General features: G+C 39.9%; 1 protein-coding gene across 1 annotated transcript in view; it reads left to right on the top strand.

The window, feature by feature from the left end:
- The window catches only part of STK32B (serine/threonine kinase 32B), a 171,790-nt gene that overhangs the window by 80,712 nt on the left and 70,948 nt on the right, over window positions 1-20,130 (top strand). The window contains exon 4 of the mRNA XM_009328893.1: window positions 3,930-4,103. Within this exon, the coding sequence (XP_009327168.1) occupies window positions 3,930-4,103 (174 nt within the window). The remainder of the gene's footprint in view (window positions 1-3,929; window positions 4,104-20,130) is intronic.

Raw genomic sequence — 20,130 nt, 5'->3', positions numbered from 1 at the left:
CCACTCGTCTGATTTGCCACCAGCCTCTCCCCAACCTGCAGCAATATTTTCAAAGATTCATTTTTCCTGTGGCAAATATTTCACTTGCTGTCAATTTCAATTCTTAGACCAATAAGTCAAAACCACTTATTTCTTGAAATATTGAAAAAGTAAGAAGCTGAAAGGGAATACTTCATTTCTTGTGTAAAGAAAGAATATTGGATTTGTATAAGGGAGAGAGACAGATGGCACGACTCTTGTGGCCATGACAAAAAAAAACAGTCAGGAACTGGTACACCAAGTTCTGTGAGTCCTTAACGCAGAGCAGGAGCAACAGTGTTCAGTACACAGCTGCACAGCAGCACCTGGAGCAACGCCTGCTCTGCATTCAGTAGCTTAAAAATTTGTAGCTACAGGAGCTACTTAGTGGAGTGGCCATCAGCTCCAGAGACCTTCTGCTATTTGCCTTGTCCAAGCTCTCCTCTAGGTCGTAGACACATAATTTACCCTCCAGAAAAACTTGGTATGGTCTTGTTTGCAGCACCTTTAACTGCAGTGTGGTCTGACCCAGATAGTCGGAGAAATGCCATCCACAGAGGTTTGACCCAACTGGTTCAACTGTGCAGGGAAAACACCATTATCCATGGCTATATGTGTATGATTAGCATAATGATGTGTGTCAGGTGCGATATAATTTAAAGTGGGTGAAAAAGTCTGCTGATATACTGAACATATCCATCCACATCATCAGTTCTTTCAAACTTGGCCTATACAGCTTATATCTTAACTACACCAGTATACAACAACTCTTCTGACAAGATCAGCAGAGTTACCACAGATATATATCAATACAAATGAAAGAAAAATCTGGCTCCAAGCGAAAGAGGAGAAGACCGTAGAGGATATACAGAGCTCCTCAAGAGCTGTGTCTCAGTGTGTGTCATTCTAGCTTCAATGTCTAAATAAAACTGGCCTGTGCCTCATTCACAGTTGTGACAGATTCAGGAAGGCTGATGAGCGCAAACATTAGCCATACTTCAGAACCTCTGCAGGTTTGGGGTTTTTTTGTCTGTTTGGGTTCAAAATATTTTGTTCTAGGGGTACAGTCATCTCTGAAAGCCTTGTAGCTCTGTTTGTAGGGATTGCACTTACCTCAATATATTTACCTGCAAGGCAAGGTGTAGTAGCAGGAGACCAATCATTCACTGACAGGTCTGACAGGTCCCAGAACAAAACCCATCTCTTGTCATCCCAGCCTGGATTCCCAGAGATGCCAAACAGAGTCCCAAAAAGTCCTGGAGCAGTGAATGGGTGGAAGCTGGTTGAGTCCTGGATGAAAGCTTTATATATCTCCACACTGTTCTTTGCTCCTCCCTGAGTGTCTGCTCCCTGGTGTCTCCCAAGCTAGATATATGTCCAGTCTGACCTAGTGTGGTTGCTCTTATGTTGTTATAGAGTGTGGGCAGAAATAACATATAACCCTCTGCACCTGACTGTAGACATGCTCTTCTATGCAAAGAGTAATATTTCCTGACATAATGAAATGGGATAGAGTACCAGCTTTTTCCAGTTTGACTTTTTGATCTCTGTTTTAAATAATTCACGATTCACAGATGCACTAAAAGCTTGCTTGGGAGACAACAAAGGACCACCACTCCCTACTCACAAGCGCAGGAAACCAGACTGCATCAGCAGAAACACATGCTTGGAGTGAAAACCCAGTTCCATCAAGTGTTGTCCTTCACCTGGATGTGGACAAGATGTCACATTTATTTCTGGATTGTTCTGATGGCTCTTTTATCTAGACTAAACATTCATGGGTACACTTTGAAACACACTCATTAGTTTCTCAGAGATGGGAACAGTGGTTGAATTTAAAAGCAAGTTCACAGGAGTCACTCTTTACCCTACCTTCACCCTCTGCCTCATGGTGACTGAGTCACTGAAGAAATGACTCAGGACATTTTCCTTCTCAAGACCAGAGGTGCATCAGAACCATTTTTATTGACATGTAATCATATGATTCTAGACACCAGAAGAGCTCTTTAGTCCCAGACCAGACACAATATTTCACTGGTCTGGTGAAATACAGTCTTTATACATTTAAGTAGAGATTTCAATCTGTAACATTTCATTTTGGACTTTTTTTTTATATATATAAAAAGGAACCAGACAAAATCTACACTTTACTCAAGCAATAACTGAAGGAAAAAATAACATCTCATTACATCTGCTCAATGCTACAACTACTTCATTTAAAATAACAGCAGTGTCAAAAAAGAAAAAAAAAATCTTAAACATACCTACGTATTTAATCTTTCCTTTTGCAATTGCTCCAGGCTCAGTAATGCACAGCATTCAGAGTAATTTGAATATAATTGAAGCCTTCTTTTTTTTAACGTGTGTATTATGAAATTCTGAGTCTCTGGAGGTGAGCAGACACCATGTGACACCTACTTTATTATTTTGCTTCAGTGATTTGACTTACTGAGAAGTAAGCTTAATGCAAATAAAATGGCTTTCCCCTCCTGGCATTTGGCAGGCATACAGAAATGCAAGAGAAGAGCACAGTACCTAGAGACACGCGCTTCTCAGAACTGTGTTTGGAAAGAATAAAAAGCATTTAAATTCAAAACAAACCATCTGTGACAACCCCTAAGCAGTGCCTCATTTCAGAAAGTGCAAGCCTGGGAATGAAAGTGAAACTGAACGTAACTGTCAATTAAAATAATCTAATATAGACTTTTCTGCCTTTGGGGGGAGGGTGGGCACAGGTTTTCTGGAAGCCCACTCTTTTTCTTTTCCTTAGCATATATTTTACAGTTCAGGAGAACTGAATCACATCTGTAGCCAACATATATTACACACCTCATGGGAGAAAAGGTGATGGAAGAGGCACTATCATTGCGGATCACCTCTCAGCAGTTCATATCCACAACTGGTATAAGCTAATATAACTTCACGTCAAAATTAATTCCAAAACAATTTCTAAGAGAAGAGTGACTTCATATTAGAAATAAGGTATTCACCATTCCCCATTTGGGAAAGTGAAAATATTGTCTCTTCGACAGTTGCATTCAGAAATGAAAACCACAGAGTTTCTGACAGTTTACTCAGATCAGAAATAAACAGAGCAATGGCAGCATAGCCAAGGTAAGTAGAAACACATGGAAATTCCTGCTTGCCCAAGCACTGTATATACACTATACATTGGCTGGCTACACCTTTGGATTTACAGGATTTAAATCAGATCAGAGTTTGGTCCTCAGAGTATTCAACAGGCAGTTCTGGGAAGGGGTCCAGAAGAATTCAGTCAGTAACCATGAAGACTGTCATTTTATAAGATATAAGTTGCAGACTGAAAAAACATGTATTGTTAGGCAGTAAAATTACAGTTTTATTTCTTATTGAATTTGGAGCTACACTGCAAGCTATAGAAAATGCTCAGCTAATAGGACATTGCATATATTTACTGAATCTGGAAAATACCCCCGGGACAGCAGCTCTCGATCCTGCCAGGATACTTTGCATAGGCACTGAGCTACAGTTGTACGTGTGTGAATACCAAGTGTGTTTCAAGGCCTTCTGTTTTATCATTGCTATTTAGCAAGCCATTTTGTCAACTGAATGAGTATAAGGTTATTTAAAAATGTAAAAACCTGGAAGGTATTTTAAATACTGTTTTATCAACAGTCAGGTGTTAATCTATGGTTAAAACAAGGTAATAGCACAGCAGCAGTTCAAGCTCTGCTTGCCTTGAATATGCAGAGAGTCCCACCACAATCAAAGTCTGGTCTCAGGATTGGACCAGAGAGGTGAAAAATCAGTGTATGAGTTTTCAGCAAATCATGGACTTGCCATGAACATATCTACTTATGGAGAGCTACCCCGGGGCACAGCTGTGGCTGCATCACTGACCCTGAGATCTCAGCTGTAACTCTGTCTTCCAGGTATTCCTTTCAAGATGAAGAAGACATGTTCATGGTGGTTGATCTCTTACTCGGAGGCGATCTACGTTACCATTTGCAGCAGAACGTCCACTTTAATGAAGGAACTGTTAAGCTGTACATTTGTGAGCTGGCACTTTCCCTGGATTATTTGCAAAGATACCACATCATTCACAGGTGAGTGAACTTCATTTGAGGGATGGGCTGCTTTCTTCTGGCATAGCAGAGGAATTTAATCACATACCTGATTACATGGTTCTGTTTATTCAAAACCTCTGAAAAGTTTTCATTGTTATCCATGGGTGGAATTTGCCTCTGAAAAGGTTTTTTCAAGTGTTTTCTTTCTGCCCTCAGCCATTCAGTAGCTCCATATCCTTCTCAATCTACCCTTTTCTTGTTTTTATCTCATACGATGATGCATGTATCTTACTATGGTCTTTAAACACTAAATATGACCCATAACAACCTCCTGGCTGCTTTTAATTTATTTTTAGTTCTCCAGTGCCCCAGTGTTCCTGAAGACAAAAATGTTGTAATCCAGTACAACAACTTCATACAGCAGCATAAGGGAAAAGTCACAAAACCAAAGGCTGAGAATAATTTGTTTACTTGCAGAATCTGCATGAAGGTCAGAAGGAGGAAGAGAGGTGGGAAAATAAGAGAAATAGTAGAAATAAATTGAAACAGTGATAGATGGAGCATCCTTTTGCACTTCTTAGATTACAACAATCTATTATTTTTACTGCCTTAGAGCGGGCAGTCATAGCATTCATGCCAAAAAAGGTGTTAAATATCAGAGTTTGTTTGTTTTCCTTAAACAATTTGGCATTTAACTGAAGCAGCGGGATAACTTCTCTTTTTATGTTAACACAGCAACTGTGAAATTATAAAATGATGGGCTTGAGCCTCTATTTTACTCTTTTTTGGCTACATTCAGGATATTCCTCCCTGAGTTACAGTGGTCTGAATACAAAAATAATTAGTTTTGTGTGTTACTGAAGCTGGATGTGAGTTTCAGAGACCAAACTAAAATAAGCTGTACCATAGATCATCCAGTGTCCAGTATAAATAAATTCCTCCAAATATATTAATTGAGAGTTTTAATCCCATCCACCTACCAGAGCTGCCTCATCATATTGCAATAAAGAACCAATAGAAAAGTATGATCTGACTTTCTGAAGAGGGAGGGTCTGTACAAAATCTCTCTGATCTGAGGTGCAGTGGTAGATGGGTGTTCTGTATTACTGAAACTGTGCAAGACAAAATTCAAGTAAACATTGCAACAGTAGTTTTGCTTGCAATTAAAACTCCCACAAATGTTGCAAGCAATTTCTGAAATTTTGTATCTTTAGCACACTGTTATTATTTTAGTACATTTCCATGTATTTTGCATACGTTTTCCTTTCTCAGTGAATATTTTAAAAGTGAGGCTCAGAATTTTGGCTGACCTTTGTTTCTATGCCTTAAGGAATGTTCTTGGTGAAAAACAAGTTGATGAGCGTTTTGCTCACCCTCATTTTAATGACGAGACATGTTATGCAAATAGGCTGTCAAAACATTCACGAGAGAATCCAGTTTGTAATCAAAATTTGTATTTTGCTGCAAGCCTGCAACTTAAAAGTGTTTCACAGAAAAGTCTGTGAAAGGTGGCAGATGTCTTGAGAGAATGAAGGACTGGATTGAAGTCATTGTGGTGGTTTATAGCTTTTTGTGACAGTATCTGCATTGCCATGGTCCAACTGTGAAATTGGGCAAGACACTTTGTTCTCTTCTGTATTACTTAATCATGACTAGTAAACACTTGATTTGACTTAATTTTCTCTTTTGCACTGGTTGTAGTATAGAGTAACACCACTGACTTCAACACTTTTTAATTTGCACCAAGGCAGGGGAAGGCGTAGGGGTCTGGAGCTAGTTGTTGGCTCCATTTGGGGGCGAGTTCTGGGATTTGGTTTTTGCTTTCACTCTGCACTGAAAGTTTTCACAAAACCACACGGAGTCGGGTCTCACTGGCTGGTTAGCTAGGATTATTGTTTAGGATATAAAGGATCTGGTTCAGAACTCCGCTGTGCTATAAAAGAGATGTTTATTTTGAAGCTGGCAGACCTGAGATCTGAGCATGGCTCTCCCACTTCACTGTTTACTGCCCAATAACCCAACTGTGGCACGAGGAGCCTTTTGTCTCTCATATTCCCACCAATTACCGTAAAATCCCAAATGATCCATATGCCAGTGAACACGTTATTTAGCCAGGAGAGTCCCAGCACATTCTGCCTCTGCCTTGCCGCCACATGGAACAGCACTCTGTGGGACAGTCTTCAGCTGCCATAAATCTCTGTAGCATGGCTGGTGTCAAGAGCGCAACGCTCATTTAAATTGGCTAAGGAGCTGAGCCAGCAATGATGCACAGTGAGGAGATGTGTAACGATTACTTTACCGTTGCAAACACACCATCTCGGTCAGAGATTAAACCAATGAGCTGGTTGGTGCCTATACTTTGTGGTAGCAGACCTCAGCAATATCATTATGACCAAGTCCTTCCAGTCAGCATTCACACGCTAACCTACAAAACTCTATTAGATCTTTCACTTTTTAATCAGTACACTGGCAGCAAAAGGGAAAAAAAAAGGTTAGTGAGTCACAGAGTCATTGAGAGAGCCCCCTACTAAATTTTGTGTGTGCTACAAAGAAAGAACAGTTGAATGATTCATCAGACTGGGTAGGTGGATTTTCAAATTGCAGTATTATAAAGAGCTGAATATATGATGTGTGAGTCAGGAACTTAACTCCTCCTCAATATTTACAGATGTGTATGAAATGTGTTCAGGTTTCCATTACTATTGCATCCAGCAACATGACAGAATGTTTTTTTCAAGATTAACCCACAGCCCCAGGAGTTTACTGTAAAAGGAAGTGGTAATGAAGGGAACAGGAAAAATCAGGCATGTATGAACATATGTAGAAGTGCCCAGATCGGTGCTATGCCAGTTCCCCTTGGAGATACCATACAATGCTTCTGTATTGGCTGATGTGGTTAGTGTTGTGTACTTTGAATGTGACAATCTTTTCAGCAATAGAAGTATTGTTTTTGCAGGGGCAACTTTAACCATAAATAGTGTAAACCCCACTACTGTTCTGGTGTGCTTATAAAACTTGTCATTTTTATTAATCACATCCATGTATATAAATCCATATTTGTCATGCACAATCCTGCAATAGTAGTTTTATTTATTATGGCACAATAATGAATGCTGCACTGTGTGTCTCACTTGCAGCTCTATTGTAAATGTTTGCATTTACATAGATTTTCAGCCAGAATTATTAACACTTTAAAAAGAAGAACTGTAAGTTTCAAGCTATGATCTGAAGACTATTCTGGGCAAACTTTTCACTTAACTTACACAACAGCTAACTTTATACTGAGATATCTCTACGTTGTTGGTCACAGGTAATGGCTGCATCACAAACCCCTATTTCTTCACAGTCCTGCTGTAATAATATTTTATCTACATTTCTTAAATGAAAAAATAATTCTTTAAAAGTTGGATGACCGGTGTTTATTATAGACCCTTGGATCCAGTATGCAGAGAAAGGCTTCTGACAATTCACATGGACGCTCTCATTCATTCTCTAATGTTGGATAGAATCTGGCATTCTGTATTAGTGGACATCAAGTACTGCTTGTATAATACCAGTGAATAATGTGTTGGACAAAAGTTTTCCCATCAAAGGCTGAATAAACTTATTTCAGCCATGAGTAACTCAACTTCCCCCTTTCACAAATGTTGTTGTTCATACATTTCAATAAAACCACCTGCTTCCTCACCAAAGTAGGCTGCCCATTTTCATTCAGCTTGTTCTAGCAGCATCTCCCGCGTTGTCTCTCCCAGTATGGTCTTGCAGCTAGAGCTTTGGCTTGGAGCAGCGCTGGCCCTGCAGTGCTGCAGCTGCTGCCCAAGTAACATGCTCGTGCTGATAAAATCACATTTTCTCTTTCTAAAGGGGGCAAGTGTTAACTGCATTGCCCTTACAACTTTTCATCATCGTTTGGCTCCATTGGTTTTCATCTGCTCAGAAAGGAGGCTGGATGAGGCAGATGTCTGGAAAGGAAATTGCAGTAACCTTCCAGAACAATTTTAGGATACTGGACTAGCTGTTTGATCTGCATGCCCAGGGCTTTTTTATTTCAGTGGGTTTTTCTAATGCAAAACCATTTGTGTGTGTATGTGTACATAAGCATAAATATAAATTTTTCGTTGAAGCACAATACGACTGGAATCGGTCCAGCTTGGCAGGTCTGTGTTGTGTGGCTACTGTGATCACCACTCTGTTTTCCAATCCCACAAGTTCCGCTTCCAGTGGAGAGTAACACCAGGAGTTATTCCAGCTCCGAACAGCTACTCAGCAGCAGTGCAGGGTGGGCAAAAGCTAATGGAAAATGGTGACAAATCGAGCATTACATTTTCCTCTGCCAGCTGATCCACTGCAGAGTAAGAGTGTCTTGCTGCTACCAGGTAGACGGGATGTACTCTTTGTTCAGCACTGCTAAGCTGGGCTGTGGTGTAGGAGATTCCTGTTTGTTCATTTCCATTTCACCAGCAGTCTGGTGAAATAAGATAATAGGTTTAAATGATTAGACTCTTCTTAAAAATGGGCCTTCCCAGCCTCACTTGTGACACCATACACCAAAAGAACGAACTCTATTTTAAAATGTTCCCTTTATAACACTGTCCATTTAGTATGTAAGCAGTAAATAGGTTTTGAAATTTTTTGAAAATGGAGAATTTGCCCTTTATCGTTTCTCACAGACGTCATAGGTAGAATAGTGCCAACCTGATGTTTACCAGGCCACATTAAAAGGACACAGTTCCTTATGGATTTCAGTAATCTTTTTCTTGCTGTTAGGCATGTGCAGATGAAGAAGAAAATGTAGTAGAGTCTGAAGTAGATGAAATTGGAAAAAAAATAACCGTAATGTGACGACTATTCATAAGCACTACCAAAGATCATGACAGGTCAAGAGGCCTGTCCACTGAATTTTCTTAATTTGCCTTCCCATGTCTCCTCCATGTCTTTGTATTATGTTCTTTAAACAAGTGCAAGCCCACATTATTTCCAAGGACAAATTGCAGGAAATGAGCAATGAGTTATGTAAGAGAAGCAAATTAGAAACCATATCAAAACCAACCAAAAAAGAAACACTATGCAAACCACAAAGCACAGAAAACCTGCTGAATGTTTATGAACCAGCACTGATCAAAAAGAAAGTGATTCACAAATTCTAGGCACGAAAGGTATTTAAATTTCAGTTGTGTCCTTAAAAAAAGAATTAGATATCACAAGATATGAATATGCAGAGAACAAGCCTTTCAACTTTTGAATTAGTTCTCTACCTACAAGAACAAATTAATTTTAGTTCTGTTTGGCAATAGTAAAAGAGAAAGTTATTTGATGTACCAGATGACATACTGCAAATAAATGAAGTTGGTTTGGAAACACGCTGACATTTCAATACCCAGAGACTAGATTACTAATGAAGTAAAACTGCCTGTATTGGGGAAGAGACACAGGGACCACTCTGAGATGCGTGATGCTCCATTGGGTGCTCCAGTCCTGCCACTGGCACTGATATAATCTTTTATTGTGGGCATAGTGTGCTCTCCCTTCATCACTCATGTGAAATACCAGAAGACACCTGCCACACCCTCACTCCTTTTATACCCCATTGCTGAGGGATCCTTGTTGCAGTCAGCAGGGGATTGCTCGGTTCCTTACAGTTTTCAAGTGAGTAGATGAAGTTGATGCTTGGCCCTTTCTTTCATCCTCCTTCTTCTCATTATTGCAAAATTGTAAGAATGTGCTTACGTGAAATATTTTGTTTAGCCAAGGAAAAGTCATCTCACAAGCCCTACATCATTTAAGATTTAGGCGTCCAGTCAACGTTAGGAGAGGGAAGATCTGAACTGCAGACTGAGTTTGGCCAACTATCTTGCATTAGGTGACAAACTTCCAGTGGCCAAAGATAACCTAGATTGACCCCATCCTAAGTGTTTGTTTGTGCTGTATACAGCTCTAAAGAACAAGTGTCCTTCACTAAAAAAAATTAGTTCTGTGATTGTAGTTGGTTTTCTTATTGCTTGTTTCTCTGTTTAAAAACAGACACCCAGACAAGCGCAGATATGATCTAGACATAGAGTGTACAACATCCATCTAGAAGAAAAAGTTATGTATTAATTCTTACTAATTCTTCTATAATGTAACTAGAAAGAATTTCAAACAATTTTATCTGAATTCTAATTTTTACACACTGATTTAAATGTTTTCCTGAATCCTTTCTCACCTCACTGTCATTTAGCTGCAACCAACAAAATAAACATGAAAAAAATATTGTTTTTTCTAAAACTCTAAAATCACAATACCATCACTAGGGCATTGCGGACTTACACGTGTCCAACTTGCTCCTACTAGTTGTAGCTCCATACTCCTCACTGCCGGAAAACACAGCTCCCTTGGAGCATTTCCACAGAAGGACGCAGCACTTCATGCTGTTAATGGCTAAGTACACAGGAACAGGAGACTGTGTAGAGAAACTGAGACCCAGGCAAATTCAGACTCTCTGTCATGTCTGGAGGTACAAATCTTTTTGAAAATGGGCAACAAAAAGCTACTAGGGAATTACACTGCCATAGAGCTTGCTGCTGCAGTGAGTGTGATAGCCAGCATCCTGGAGACGCCAGCAGGTCCACTGATGCCTGGGCTCAGCACTCACTTTTCTGTGGAGTGTGCTCAAAGGGAACATGTAAACTCCATGTAGATATTATACACCAATTTGCCAAATGTTCTGCGTTTCCCACTTTCTAGTCACTGTGGCAGGGAGTACACTGTTGGTTTGGCTTTTTCATCTACGTCTGTCTTCCAGAGGGCTTTCTTAAAGCCCATTCTTATGTTTGTTCTGGGATTGTGACTTGCTTCTATGAATTGCTTCTAGTTTCTGCAGAGTGCACCCCCACCTAAATCAGCTGCCGTCAATCTGTCTGTGTTACTGTTTTTCCCCCTCCTTCTGGTTTTCTTTAATAATCCCTTTACATTAACCTACCTTTTAGAAAGAGAAAGACTCATACAAGCAGTCTTCAGGGCACATGATAAGTATTAAAAAGCTACACGTCCCTTGTCTCCACAATTTATCACCCTATTGAGGGATAATGAAATTAAATGGTTTCCTTCCTTCCCCCACTCCTCAGTATTGAAATTTTGATCATGAATAATTTTCAGAGATTCAGACACTGAAGCTGAAGATGCTGACAGAATTGAAGCAGAGCTCTATATTCAAGATTATCTCAGGTCTCCATCCACAAATCTGATCTGGTTTATGCTAGTTTTCTGCTTTAGAATTGCTAGTTTCTTTGTGGCCAATGCAGTGTGAGTGTTATCAGAGCCATCTTTCTTTCACAGAAATCCGTTACAAATTTCTTGGTGTTGCTTTAAAGCTTCAAGTGATTTTAGTATAGGCATCTGCTCCCAACTTATGTATACTAGCAAAGACCACTGTATTAATAGCATGTTGACATTGTAATTCTAAATATAATAATCAAGAGTATTAATAATTACATTTAAATAATTTTGAATAAGTAATTAAAATGATTAGGCACTCCTTCTAGAGAGGCATAAGAGTACCCACAGTATTAATTGCCTGCCTCATATGGCACTGCCTGTTTTACCCCGGTTTTGTGACCCTCCACCCCCCACCTGCCATCCCAGGGTAGTGCTGCTGTCCCGACCTCCCCATGCCAGCTGGGAGAGGAGGAGAGGCTGAACGAAAGCTCCTCTGACCAGCAAGATCAAATTAGCAATGGAGTAAAGTCTTAATTGATAGGGGAGAGAACAAGAGCTAACCCCCTCTGATATAACATTGATCCTTTTTTCCAAAGCTTTGGTGTTAATGTTATATTAAAAGTATTCTGATATGTTTTCATCTTGGAAATTTCACGTCCTGACTGTATGCAGGCATATTCTCTCCACTGAAGTGGCAGATTTGCATGCAATGTGCTTGAGTCATTTTTTTGTTTGTAGTCAGTGAAGAAATTTAAAATCTTTGATTAAAGTATGTAGATGGAGAGAGGGAATATGGAAAAGGACTGTAAAATTCAGGCTGAGCAAAGTATAAACCGATAGCAGCATATGGAGAATTGCTTCTTTCTCCTGCTTCTGCTTTAATGGTTGCAACATTTTTTCAGCTTGGATGAGCAATACATACATAGAGTATTCTATCATTCCTTTGGAGATTCCTTACAATGTAAGTTTTGTTTTAATATATAGCAAAATAGCAAAGACTTAAGGCAAAAAGTGCACATTTACATTATTTCCTCGTGAGTGCAATAGTCTTTTTTATCTCAGGAATTGAGTAGATTGTCCATGGTGTGGTAGAGGGCATTTCATTAAAGGATATTGCAACTCAAGCTTCCTTCTTGCCTTAGAAATGCATTCAGCAGCTTTCAGTACAGCTTTGATATTTCAGGTGAGATGTGGTCTGCTTTGTACAATTTTTGACTTAGCAGATACACGGAGGGATGAGAAAGAGTGGGAGTTGTAACACTGATCATCTGACAGTGTTTAATCTTTCAAAACAAATCATCTGGTGGGCAGGGACTGACTGTAATTAAGGTACAGATTACCATGAGTTTTGTTCTGCTGAAATTGCCTTCTCGACTTGTTTTCTCTTGCATTTGTTCTCTATATCTTTTTTTGAGAGCTCCTCGGGGCATTCCCTCGAGGTTATTTTCAAACATTTCTATATCCTCTGTGAAGTCCTGTCCGAACTCTCCTGGATGGGTTTTACAGAGAAAGCACAGCAGCTCAAAGCTTTGATTCTGTATGACAGACAGTCCTACTGATGAGCCTCCGCTTCTCCCAACACGTGTGTGTACGGCTTACATCTGTCCCTCAGGGAATTTCCTACTGACCCAGTGGGGATAATTGCACTTTCCTGCAGCAGAGGAGACAAGGCAAGCCTGCAATGTGGCAGTTGTGGTGCTCTTGCACATGCCGAACTGCTGTCGGCAGGGAAAGACCTTAAAATATGGTGCCAGACTGGGACCTTGCAAGGTGGGAACAGCACTTGGTAGATGGTACGCTTTTAATAAACCAAAACTTATTAAATTAGATTCTGGTGAATTTGGTCATTCTTTACACTGATGAGCAAAATCATCTTTATAGTCAGACTAACAAGAATGAGAAATTACCTCACTCCAGTGGCTACCAGTTTTTATTCAGTCATTTATCTGTTCATCTTGATATACACATGAAACTTTTGTGCTGTTCTGAATGCAGAGGAGCGGCTTTCTAGTCTAATGAAAAAAACAATATAAGGCTGGAGCTTCTCTTACTTTTTTTTCCTTTCACAGTGAATATTTATGTCTAATCATGTTTTAGTTTCACGGTTTATTTCAGTGATATTTTTATTGCACATTTCACACTTTTTTTTTTTAGGTTTGGGGGTTTAATTATGAGCACAGGTACTTTAGAAGATAAATATGAGTTTGGCCCTCTTTCTATACACAGATACTGTCTCTACTCTGCTGTCAGGTTTAGTTCAGATTGTAGGCCTTTTGAGGTTCAAACAGTATTTTTCTCTGGCTTTAATCAGCCCTCAAACTTTGTTAGTTTTCAGTAAAACCCAATACTGCTTAAAATCTCATCTTTCTCTGTAGTTGTTATCATTCAACATCAAATGATGTGCAATGGAACTGGACTGATAAAAGACTTAATGAATGATAACAAACACTACAAGAAAAATAACAGCACAGAAGGTATCAATTTTTTAAGAGTGTCAGAAAAACAAACTGCTCAGACAGTCTTATGCTGAGGTCTGAATGTCTGGCCCGGGAGTTCACAGTTTGGACCTTCAGTGAACATGGCTGATTTTTCAGCCAGCTGAACAGCTACATTTTGGAGAGCCAGTAGCAAGAAATAATTAATTGGTGGTAAGATAGATGGACTTGAGGGTACCAAGAAGAAAAAGGTCATCATCTCCCTGCAAAAAGTGCAGCGGAGATGTCCAGAGAGGCACTAGGAAGGCTGAAGAAGAGACCGGGGAGTGCAGTGTGTGGTGTGAGGTGCGGGCAAGGGAAAGCTGCTGTGGAGAGAAGCAGCCCCTGCAAGTCAAAATCAGGAGTGACCAGAGAGAGTGGAGAACGTGGGAGAGAGGCACCATGAAGTCAGGGGGTGCAGTAACAGGGGAAATAGGGGGTCGATGCCAGTAATTCCAGGTCAGAGGGGTAAGGCCTACTGAAGGCTGAGTGGTTTTGAATATGTCTCTCTTGGTCATTGTCGGGGTCAGCTTTATTCACCAGCTGTGAAAAACCTTGCTCAGAGTTCTGCAGTTAGGAATTAGTACACTGGCATAAAAATTAATCTCTCTGTGTATTCCTAGAAAAGATGCTGATTTGGGGAAATGCAGTCTTAGATTTGCTATGTTGCTCTCTCAAGTTGCTACAAGAATTAAGGCATGGTCCTCTTTAAAAATATCAGATCAATAGGTCTACTCAACGAGTGTCAGAGGTCTATTTTGAATGCTAGTAAATAAACAATAATTGACCTATTGTCAATAATCAATAACAATTACTAATATAGTCACTTAGCAAGACTTGGTGAGTGGAAAACCTATTGCCAGAATGCTGCATTTCTCAGCTTTTATGCTAATTAAATGTATTAGTTATCTAGAGTTCTGCCTTTAAAATCTACAGAGACTCACAGCTTGCCTCTTAATTTGAGATGCTGCAGAATTTTCCCCTGATGGTGCACCTTCAACTCTTCGACAAACCTACTCAGCCACAGAAACACTCTACAGATGGACCCTGATGCAGACGCATGCACTTACATATGTATAGAGAGTTGAACACTAATTAAAGTACCAGCTTATTTCCCTGAGTCCCAGAGTACCTCTACTGCTGAAACTAAGAATTATAAGCATATAAGTAAGGATGTCCATTTCCAACCAACAGTCTTTTATCCTATCATTATTGTTTAATATTTGCTTTTGGAAGATACAGTGTCAAAAAGGAATAGCATATAAGATCTAAAGCTGAGAAATTTAATTATTAAGCCTTAGTTGGCTAGATTTCTGAACATATACATCAAACTAGTGTAACTCTTTAGTTAATGGGAAGAATGGTGGTGCTCAGTCATTGCCTGCTCTTCCCTCCTAAGAAATACTTGGTCACCAGTTTCCTTACATCAGACAAGATTTTATCTCCCTGAGATGAAATGTGGCTCCAGTTATACAAAACCAGCTCTGTGTGGTAGTTCCAGGTTCCCTGGATGCCACAGACAACTGGGCTTGTGATGGCCACCTGTCTGGAGGGGAGCGAGGAACCCCTGGGTTCCTTCCTCAGACATCCCCCTCTTAACCTCACCCAGCTAGAAGACCATACTGAATCTCAGAGGCTTTCATGCCACAAATGAGGAGGATGTTTTATTTGATGGCACCAAATAAAAAAATTCTTAAGTGTGCAAGCTATTTTAACTATAGCACAATTTATCATGTATGAAGGATTGAGTTCTTCGTGGTGTGAGGTGATGTCAAACAAGACAATGAGCGCCAGAAGTGTGACTCCTGCAAGAAGCTTAAATACCTGCCTGCACTTCTGTGATAACACATTACAGTAACTTGATTCGAGAACATCCCCAGTTGTTTTCATAATTCCACACAGCATGCAAGTTATTTCTTATGTTTTTAAAAACTTATTCCACAGTTCACCAAGATCTAAATGTAGGAGTCTATTTTTTTTTTTTAGTTGGCTGTCCAAGCAAGTGGACACCTAGTCAACACAGCCAATGGAATCTAAAAAGCTATTCAGCTCATCCAAAACCAGACATTTAGTCATCTAAATGGCTCTTTACACTCCAGTGACTGTGTTTATACATCCATTGACTATAAATGGGAATATAGATGCCTAATTCACAATAGAACCTAATCCAAGTATCTTAATCTGAGAGCTGAATCTCATCTTTATTTTCAGTTGAATAAGTAGTAAGAATAATTCTTATAATAATTTCAGTACAAGTAGTTACTGTAACAGCAGTTTCTCTGCACAGAGCCTAGTTTAAATACACCTTCACCAGTACTGTATTCTTGCCTAGTAATCTTAACCAGGATGTTGCTACTACAGTCTGTAGACTCAAGTAATATTGCCAATCTTTCATTCCTTATCCAGGTTCATCAAGAGGAGTCGGAATACTTGGCTGTTTTATTCTGAGCAATATGTTGTTGACATCTCTTAGAATAGGGAGACTTCTTAAAAAGGTGGTGTACTGGAATATGAGTTGTGGTTTGTGTCAAATATATCCTGTCAAGTCTCATCTATCTTAAACAGCAATCTCCAGGAATACATATATTTATTGCTCAGAGAGTTTTTTTGTATATGTTCCTTCTTAAAAGCATCTGAAGTTATTCTTAGAAGTAATTTATGACATTTCTTTCCAGGATAGGTGAGGCTGGAGGTAGAAAAGTATCATGAGATTTCTGTTCAAAACAAAGATTGGTTGGAGGGAGCAAATACAGCATGAAATCAGATATTTGCCCCTCAGTTTCAAAGAATTAATCCATCTGTTGGTGGATTTCACAAGAAGACCTGCCAGCTTCTACTGACATTTCAAGTAGTAGTAGTTTTTTAATCATTAGTAGCAGTAGGTTTTTTAATCATTTACCAAATACAATTTTCTTTTCAAGCATAGACTCTGCACTTCCCAGCCTGGTCTATTGCAGCTCACTTTTTCATATATCAAATCTATAAAACCACCCAGAAGAGGAAGGATATGCAGGACATCAAAGCTCACTTGACTGTGGAACATATTCAGCCTCCTCTCTGTGATATGTCCTGGTAGTGTATATTACAGGGTCTGAGGCAGTCAATTTGAGGAATAACGGCCCAAATACTTATACCTATGGTCCTGATGTCATGGGCACGAGCCAGCAGGAGATGATGGCAGTGGTGAGGGTGATGGGGAATCTGACAGTCATGCTAGCATTTGGGGTTTCAGATCAGAGTGAATAACACAGCATCGCACGGTTGTTTTCTGCTTGCTGGTCTACAGCCCTTCTCCCCGCTACACTGTACTGCTGAAACTTGGATCAGCAGAAAATGTGCTTAATGGGAAGCTTCACTACTTCATTGAAGGGATGACTGCCCAGGCACTAGCTGAAAACCTGAAACCCTTGGAAGTTGCTGTCATCTTCCTTGGCCTGCAGATGAAGTCCACCATGCTGTACTGTACTTCAATTGCCAGTCATATCGGCTGTAATTAATTGCACTTTGGTATGGATGAAGGAAACAGTTGTTAAGCAAAGTGGTATTATTATTGTGTATATTGCTGTTCTAACAGGTGTCTGATGAACTATTATGTGTAGAAGTTTGTAGGGCTTTTAAAGCAAATTTTAGGGATATTATACAGTAATTATACACTATGAACAGTGGCTGACTTAAGCACATGTGTGTGTTTGGAATTCTGTATATTTTCTTTTTGAGTTTGTCAGATAAGCTAGGCAAACTCTTGGAGATGTGATACATTTGAATGGGTCTATTCTGTATTTCATGCAGTGAAAAACAAAGGAGCAGCTATATGAATTTCAGCCATTGCAAAACACCACACTTTTGATGCTAGCTTTTTACAACAGATAAAGCCAAATGTGCTTATCAGTAACAATGCTCTCCTAATTTATCTTTAGGCAGAGGACAAATGTCATCAATTTCTTCTCTCATTTAGTTTCACACATGGATTTCTGCCTGTGTAAATTGGAAGAGGACCTATGCCTTTTACTGGAATGAGATTGATACTTGTGCAATTGCTGGCAGAGTACATGCCGAGTACGTTCTCCCCCTTACTCCTAGCCAAAAGCTCTCACATGTTATCTCTGAAGAAACAAGCATCACCATTGCACTGTATATGCTTTCCTGCTGGACCAGATAATTCTTTCCAAATGCCTCACTCCGGTTAGCATCTAATGAGTCGTGCACTTCCCATGGTTATCAGAGATGTCACCTGTTCTTGAAAGCTGATTCACATGCAGGGGTATGACCCTTGTACTCGTACGCACAGAAGGTCTCAGCAATACTTGACGCTATGACACAGAAAAGATTAGAGTCGTCAGCTGTGAGATTATCAACAAATTACTGCTACAAGGTGATTCTGCATGACTCCTCCATGTGATCTGGAGAAGCATTTGGCTGAAAAGTCTTTTTATTTGAAATGTGGTGACGTTTCAGCATCATCACAGTGTTGATAGTTGTTCAAGGTTCCCCTCAGAGCTACACGAAAGTCCAAGGGGTATAGTCATGTCTAGTGTTAGCTCTAGAAAGCAGCTTTAGCAAAGGAAGTGGCACATTTGTCATTATTTTGAGTCCTTCAGGCAAGATGAAAACTAACCATCAGATTGCCTGTAAGTTCTTTGTGTTGGTTAATGTTCACTTGGAAAAGAACCACTGTGTCCGGAATAGGAATCCTGGATAACCTAGTCTGGGCTTTGTTATGTAAAAGCTCAGTTTATATGGCCACAGTGGTACTTTCCAATCCCAGTATCTGAGACATTATGCAATGCAACACAGAGGAGGCAAAGTACAGGTTCATGTTCTCCTTTGGACAAATCTTTCTAGGTTTTATAGCATGTAAGAATCTTCACTTATTTTTCTGGCTATTGCAGTATATAATTACCTCTGTGATAAAGTCATACTGGATCTTTAGGAAGAACAATGTAATGAAATATTCTGTATTTAATATTTTTACTTTAATTTAGCATCTATGCAAATTCAGGAGCTGAACCTAGCCAAAGACGACTATTATCTGTCTATATATACCCAGAAATGTGAAAGGCTTAGCATAAGATTCCTGTTTTTAAAAAGGTCATTTTCTTCAAACTGGGATAACAATATCTACTACAACTATTTCTCTAAGCTAAAATTGACAAATACAGTATTTCCAAAGACCACTGGCCATTCAGACAAATGTAGATACCATTACTGCCACCTATTGTTACAAGTAGAGAATTGAAAATATTTCCATAATTGTATTTTTCCAAATGGAGAAAAAATTGGAAAATAATGAGCTTGTTCCAGTTGAGGTATTTGTAAATAAGCACGTTTTCATGCCTTCTTTGACAGCTTTATTTTCAGACCTTTTGTTGTTTAACCTCAGTTGGCAACTGAGCACCACACAGCTGCTCGCCCACTCCCCCCCAGTGGGACGGGGGAGAGAATCAGAAGGGTAAAAGTGAGAAAACTCGTGGGTTGAGATAAAGACAGTTTCATAAGTAAAGCAAAAGCCGCGCACGCAAGCAAAGCAAAACCAGGAATTCATTCACTACTTCCCATCGGCAGGCGGGTGTTCAGCCATCTCCAGGAAAGCAGGGCTCCATCACGCGTAACCGTTGCTTGGGAAGACAAACACCATCACTCCAAACGTCCCCCTCTTCCTTCTTCTTCCCCCAGCTTTATATACTGAGCATGACGTCACATGGTATGGAATATCCCTTTGGGCAGTTTGGGTCAGCTGTCCTGGCTGTGCCCCCTCCCAGCTTCTTGTGCCCCTCCAGCCTTCTCAGTCCGTAGAACATGGTAAGCTGGAAAGTCCTTGACTAATGTAAACGCTACCCAGCAACAACCAAAACATCAGTGTGCTATCAACACCATTCTCACCCCAAATCCAAAACACAGCACTGCACCAGCTACCAGGAAGGAAACCAACTCTGTCCCTGCCGAAACCAGGAAAAGAGCTATATAAAATTGGCTAGTACAAGTGCTAAGAAAATCCAAGATCTTCACAGACGCCTAGTAAAAAATAGTACTAAACTAAAAAGGAACTACAAGCACCATAATGTTCAGCATCACAGTAACATATTCCTATATATCTAGGTACTACAATCCCAAGCGTTGAGCCAGGTGTCCAGACACTCTTTAGAGGTACATAGGAAGAGGTGGGGTCTTCAGAGGCCTTCATTAGTGAGAGCTTTTTCACTTGTCATAATTATTACAGCAGTTATATCTTGCATATATACTAGAAAATGGTCTTGTTGCCACACAGGTTGCCACACAGAAGGAAAAGGCTCCAAAGTGTGATAACGGGCTGGGTGATAGGATTCTGATTAGTATCATATGAATGCATGCCACCAGATAATTAGTTGGAAGTAGTTACGGATTTTTTGTTTCTGCATTAA

This window comes from Pygoscelis adeliae, unplaced genomic scaffold, assembly GCF_000699105.1.
Source record: "Pygoscelis adeliae isolate BGI_AS28 unplaced genomic scaffold, ASM69910v1 Scaffold66, whole genome shotgun sequence".
Lineage (NCBI taxonomy): Eukaryota > Metazoa > Chordata > Aves > Sphenisciformes > Spheniscidae > Pygoscelis > Pygoscelis adeliae.
The sequence above is the reverse complement of the archived record's forward strand: the minus strand, read 5'-3'. Positions and strand labels throughout refer to the sequence as shown.